Raw genomic sequence first — 6,341 nt, 5'->3', positions numbered from 1 at the left:
CTTATTTCTTAGGTATATTTTGCTGCTCTTGCTCTTGAATTCCCTCTAAGGCCCCAGTAAATGAGGCTAGGACTCTAATTGCAACCAGATAGAGGGTTGCGCTGCGTGGCAGAAAGGCAATGCACAGATAAAGCCAACTGGTGCAAAAGAAGATCAAGAAGCATTGGTATGATTAGGCTTGCTGTCTGGTGCATTACCCTCCTGGCTATTCACTTTGTGCCAAATTATAGTATTGAAGAACTGCACAAAGGTAAAGCAGGGTGAAGCACTAAGGTTAGCCTATGCATACTAATCAAGAAATCCTTCATGAAAATTGAATCTGACTAATTTTTCGAGGAAATATGACATGAGAATTATTTGACCTTTTAAGACGTAATAGGTAGTATTGTCTTACATCTTTAATACAATGAATCTTGTAACAGTTTTGTGGCGCTACTGCACATGTTATTAATTGAATCATACAATATGTTTTAATGATGCATTTAGGTGATGGTGGAAAGGAGAAGCTGATCCCTTTAATTCAAGGTCCATCTGATACGAGGGACTTGCACAGCAGCAAATGGCTTAATGAAAGCCGAAAGCCAGAGTCTCTGCTTGCTCCAGATTTGTTGGCCTTCACAATTCAAGTCCCTCAGCATAAGGACTACAACTATAACTCAGGTGAGTGCGTTTAAAAAAAAGTTATGTCTTTTTTGACCCTAATATCACATTCAGTTGGTAGAGAATATTTATTTAATGTATTCCATGTATCAACAGACAGTGGCTTAGATCCTGTGAAGTATAAAGGGCAAGCTCTCCCCCTTTTTTCTCACTCTCCCCCTTTTCCCCCTGTGAAACTGGGGATCACGAGAGGGAGGGCAGGAAGGGATGAGCCAGTGCCTGGCTCTTGTGGCCTTTTCTTACATGCCCAGGGTAATGCTGATCACCACTTTGGGGCCAGGAAGGAATTTTCCTCCAGGTCAGATTGGTCAGTGATCCTGGAGGTTTTTTGCATTCCTCTGGACGTAGAGCAGGGGTCACTGGGGGAAGGTGGTTGTTAATTTCCTGCATTGTGCAGGGGGTTGGACCTGATGACCCCTGAGGTCCCTTCCAATTCTGTGTTTCTATGTTTCCCAGCTACACCAATACCTCAAACACACACACCACAAAACAACCCACTGATGCTAGATGTACCTGTGGGCCTCACTTCAGCATCTGGGAAATGCCAAGTGGGTGGGGGAAATACCATATGTCAAGTATCTTCATGCTTCATAGCATCCAAGCCATTTTCAGTCCATTTGGAAAGCTGAAACTGGAGCAAACCATTGCAGAATGGTGTTCTACAAAACATAGCTTATCAGTTTGATCCTGTGTAGTTTTCCCATGTATGTTCCACTTTCTTTCTTAAGCATATTTGATGGAGAATAGTTTTATTCTACTTATGCTGTCTACATAGGCTCTATATAGAGATAATTATCACTTCTGCTGTGTGAAGTATTAGTTTCAAGATGGCAGTGGTTTAATCTTTAGTTTGATTTAATTAGAACGTTTTTTAACCTGAATGAATGAAATACTCTTATGAACTCTTTAGAACCACTGGGTAAGCTCATTTAGATATTAGGACCATCCTGTTGCTGTATTGCAAGTTTGAAGGAAGCCCCTTTTCAGAATGACCGGAGGCATGGGGGGCAAGAGTGGCTCCATGATAAAATAATATAGATACGTGGGGTACATCTTGTGTTTGGAACGCGCCTGATCTGCTGAGCCATTTGCACACTCTGCAGTGGCTATCAAGCTTCCCAGAATCTCCCCTCCCACCTCACCCTGTTCCTCTTCTTCCCTCTATGGCTTTGCAACCCATCCTCAACTGAATATTAAAGATCCACCAAAAAGAGAGTATTCATGGAAGACAGTTTTGCCCTTCCCACCTCTGCCTTTCGTTCTCTCCCAATAGCTGCTTCCGAAGACTAGGAGCTGTTCCTCCATTTGTTATATAACCTTTCATTCATGGAAGAGCTTGTGCATGTGGTGCAGGGAAGACCCTTCCTTCCACTCTCCCTCCTGAAGTCAGTTCACCATGTGATATATCTGACAAAGTTCCCGAGGCTCTTTGAGATGATTTAAGACCCAGCCCAAGGCTTCTTATCCGTGGGAGGCAGAATGCATGTATTTTGCTTGAGGTTTTTTTCCTGTTGGATTGTTTGTAACTCATTGCCTACTAAATAAGTTATGGTGTAGTGATCAAATTGAGTGCACATGATTTAACTGTAGCAGAACTCTAGGGCAAAGAGTGGTTCTCCAGTCAAGAATCCTTGTAACAGTTGTTTGAACTGGCAAACAGATGTCTGGAAGGTTCAGTATCTGCTTGAATTAGGCAGATCGTAACCTTATTTTACTGTACTATGCACTCTATGTACCTGTGGCAAAAAATGCCCCAGCTTTCGTACGTTGTAGTACTGACATATTTTCCTATAGAGATATCATCCATGTAGATGGGGGGGAAGTATAAAGCATCTCTCAGTCTTGGAGAATTATGCATGCTTTCAGGTTTAATCTGTGAAGCTTTTTTGTTGTGCCTCTAGTCTGTATAGTGGGAGTTTTCCATGGTTTATAAGAAATATCTTTTACTGTAGCATTAATCTACTTGATTGTGCACTAATGTTGTGCACTAATATTGATATCATATTTGGTTAGGAATGTTGCAGTTTGACTTTATAGGGTTAAACGGTAAGGAAAAAAATTGAATTGAAAATGTCTTGAGGGTAGTAACATTGCTGTAAATTTATTCAGTGGGCTGATGAAAAAAGTGGCTCTCCTCAGTTGCAGAGTGACAACTTGTATCCCATTCTTAAACAAGTATGCACCTTCTTCATTACTTTTATGAAAAGCATGCTGGTGTTTTTGTGTGAGGTTTTTTTCCTTATGCCAGAGAGTATGAAAAGCAAGTCCTGTGCTGTAGTGTGTGCAGAAACAACAATGTTATTTGATACTTCCATACTTTGTAAAGGTTAATTTTGTTCAGTGGGGTTAATTAGAAAGGAAGGGATCCCCCTCGCCAAAGGCAGGTTTGCTGCTTCACTTTTTTTGGAGTTCAAAAGAGGATTAAATGAAGTTGCTATTTTTTCTCATTCACAATTCAAACCCAGGCTACCATCACTGTTAACAGTCTGAAATGTAAACAATGGATTCTCATTTTAATTGTGTCTTTTGTTTTAGAAATGAAACATGCATGTAGGCAGGCACACATGATCAGCATATTTACTGCTGTGCCCTGAAGTCTTTATCCTGTTGTGTATACACACACACACACACACACACACAAATGAGCAAGTATATAATAATTAAAATCAATTCACATTTATGATTTGGGTATAAAAGTGTAAAAATGATACCTATCTATCTTATTACATTTCCTCTTCTCTCCCTAAGGACTGAACTTTGTATTTTATCTGTAATTGTTGCCAGTTTTCTATCATTTTCCCACTGGGTTTCTGGTGCAAAAAATAAAAAAATTTTTTATCCTACTGATGACAGAGCTTGCTTGAATGATTTCATGCTCTTAGCATTTTTGTTCACGGGAATTAGCAGCAAAATGTAACTACAGCTGAATTTAGCATCTATTTTTGTAATTTTGAAGTTTATACTCTGTTATTCGAGCTAAATGAAGAGATACAGGTGTTCTCCAGCTCAAGTCCATTGGGATTTTTTGATGGCTGAGGCTTGAAAAGAAAATGCATATGTTTCCAGAGTCAAACAGCAGCTGTGAGACAAGGATTTATGTTTTTCTCAGAACTTTGGGATTTCAAAATGTTACATTTAATCACAGGCACAGAAAAAGAGAGCAAATGTTAAAGATGTTACATATAAAAGTAGGAGATTGATCTCTTTACCATACCAACCAGTTGTGGGAATAGAGGAACAAAGTGGTCTTTAATCTTAATATGAATAATTTCAAAAAAGATTATAATAGTTGCCAAGACTCAATCTTGCAAGTAATTTCTTCTGTGGCACAGAACATTTTTATCTTCCTTTCTAGGGAAAAAACGTTACTTTAACTTTAAATGTTTGGTAGCAGAAAAACATAAAGCTATTATGCTATGCGTAAGATTTATTTATTTCCATTTAGTAATAAATTTAATTTGATTTTATGGTGAGGACAAAACGATCCATTGAAAGTCAGGCACTTTTAAATCTTGCTGAATTCAGAGGGCTAAGTCTAAAACATCAAAAATTAATTATTGAAAATAATTAAAGTGGTTGCACTTGTTGAGTCAAAATCATGTCAAAAAGCATATTGGGTTAATTCTTTGTGATGCTTTATTTATTTATAAAATTTTAAAATTACTTTTCTGCCATATCAGTCTTCAAGGAGCCATATAAACATTTATATTACAAATATATACATGTCTAAATAGCATAAAAATAAAGTATGAACATGAAAAATTGCCTTAAATAACCCTTTTTTAAAAATCCCCATAATGTGATTCAACGCAATGAGAAAAAAATCAATTATGGAGAGAGAATGCTGAAAGAATGCACACAGGATTAGAGTTAGCCATCTCGTAAGGTCTGGTGAAACAACTTTGTCTTAACCCACCTTCTAAAACTCAGTAATGAAGCCTCTTGGTGGGCTTTTTTAGGGAGGGGATTCCATAATTTTGCCACAATATTAAAAAAAATTGCTTCTCTGAACATAGGGTTGCCAGCACTAGGTTGGGAAACAACTGGAGATGTTAGGGGGTACAGACTGGGGAGGGCAGAGTGTAGGGAAGGGGAAGCTTGGCAGGGATACGATGCCATAGAATCCACCCACCAAAGCTGCCATTTTCTTTAGGGGAACTGATCTCTGGAGACCAGCTATAATATGGGGGGGGTCTCCAGTCCCACCTGGAAGTTGGCAACCCTAAACATGGAAAAAAATCTATTATCTCAGCTGTTAAGAGCGGGTATGTGGGGGATGCAGTATCTGAGAGACTGTGTTCAGGATATTTAAAGACTTATAACCTCAGAATCCATCTTCTTAAAATAATAATGCCTAATGTTTTATAAGGGAATACTTTTTAAAGAGGAGTTCTTGGATTATTATATGCTTAAAACTGCATTTTGCCATGGTATGTTTCTGAATTGGGGTCTGTCTTTGAGAGTTGCTATTAGATGTTTTTATGGGAGAGGAATTTTTTTTTCCTGATGCTATGCAGGTTCTCCTCCTGCCAGATCCTGTGGTGAAGTCATAGTTCTGTATTTATGATGTAATGTTCTGTTCCTATGGAAATTGTGATACAGCAAATTCAGCATTTTAGATTTATAAGGATTAAATAAGAGGAACATATGGGGTGTGGGCAAATATAGTACTTTAAAAAAATAAAATCTTGCCGATTTAGAAACAATAACAGACATAAGATTTAAATTATACCTATTCAAAAGATTTAGCTAATGTAAAGGAGTCTAATCTCCCTAAAGTTGTTTCTACAAGTGTAAGTGATTTCTTCTATACTTTGTAAAAAAAGCTTTTGATACTTCAGAGAACCCTATTCAGCCCCAGATCACTTCTGCATCTGCTGTCTTATAAAATTCTGTGACAGTTTTAGGGTTATGAAATTTTGTGATCTAGCTACCAAAAGCCAAGTGGGAAGCAATTCCTTTTCTGTGTTTCATCTGTTACCCTACTGTCTCATTGTGATTCTAGTCCACAGAGGGGCATATTATATCTAAGTTTCTTCTGTAGGCACAACTTCTGGTATATCAAGCAATCTGAATTTGATCAGGGAATGGCAGTAGTTTTATGGGAGAAGGAAGTTATTCCCATGAACTGTGGTTCTCCATCATATATTTCTCTGTTCCTAAGAACATAGCTTAGCTGCTTAGCTGAAAAATATGAAGACATTCTTAAAACATGGTGGGATCACTACCAACTCTGAATCCCTTCCCTTGGAGCACTTTAAAATATCTACTTAAATATCAGTGGAAAAACTTGCCCTGTCTTTTAAGTGGCAAAGCAAAAAGAGGAGATTCATGGTATGGAGAAAATTAACAAAAGTCCAGAAACCTGTGAATATAATAATGAAAAATTTACAAAAATAGCATGTCAACCCTTAACAAATGTTATGAATAAAGAATTTTATACAAGATGTCTCTGGTGTCAGTCCCATTTTTGAAGACAACTCAAAGTCTTAACAAAATTCCTATCTAATAAGAACATAGGAACATAAGAGACGCCAATGTTGGATCAGGCCAAAGGCCCATCCAGTCCAACACTCTGTGTCACACAGTGGCCAGAAATACCAGGTGCCATCAGGAGGTCCACCAGTGGAACCAGGACATTAGAAGCCCCCCCCCTGTTGACCCCCCCCCCAAGCACCAAG

The 6,341-nt window shown here is 38.3% G+C and overlaps 1 protein-coding gene across 1 annotated transcript in view; it reads left to right on the top strand.

Moving 5' to 3' along the window:
• The window catches only part of VPS13B (vacuolar protein sorting 13 homolog B (yeast)), a 512,836-nt gene that overhangs the window by 143,587 nt on the left and 362,908 nt on the right, over positions 1–6,341 (top strand). Inside the window, exon 19 of the mRNA XM_015405853.1 lies at positions 487–660. Coding sequence (XP_015261339.1) covers positions 487–660 — 174 coding nt within the window. The remainder of the gene's footprint in view (positions 1–486; positions 661–6,341) is intronic.

The sequence above is a fragment of the Gekko japonicus genome, unplaced genomic scaffold, assembly GCF_001447785.1.
Source record: "Gekko japonicus isolate JY-2015 unplaced genomic scaffold, Gekko_japonicus_V1.1 scaffold232, whole genome shotgun sequence".
NCBI lineage: Eukaryota > Metazoa > Chordata > Lepidosauria > Squamata > Gekkonidae > Gekko > Gekko japonicus.
The sequence above is the reverse complement of the archived record's forward strand: the minus strand, read 5'-3'. Positions and strand labels throughout refer to the sequence as shown.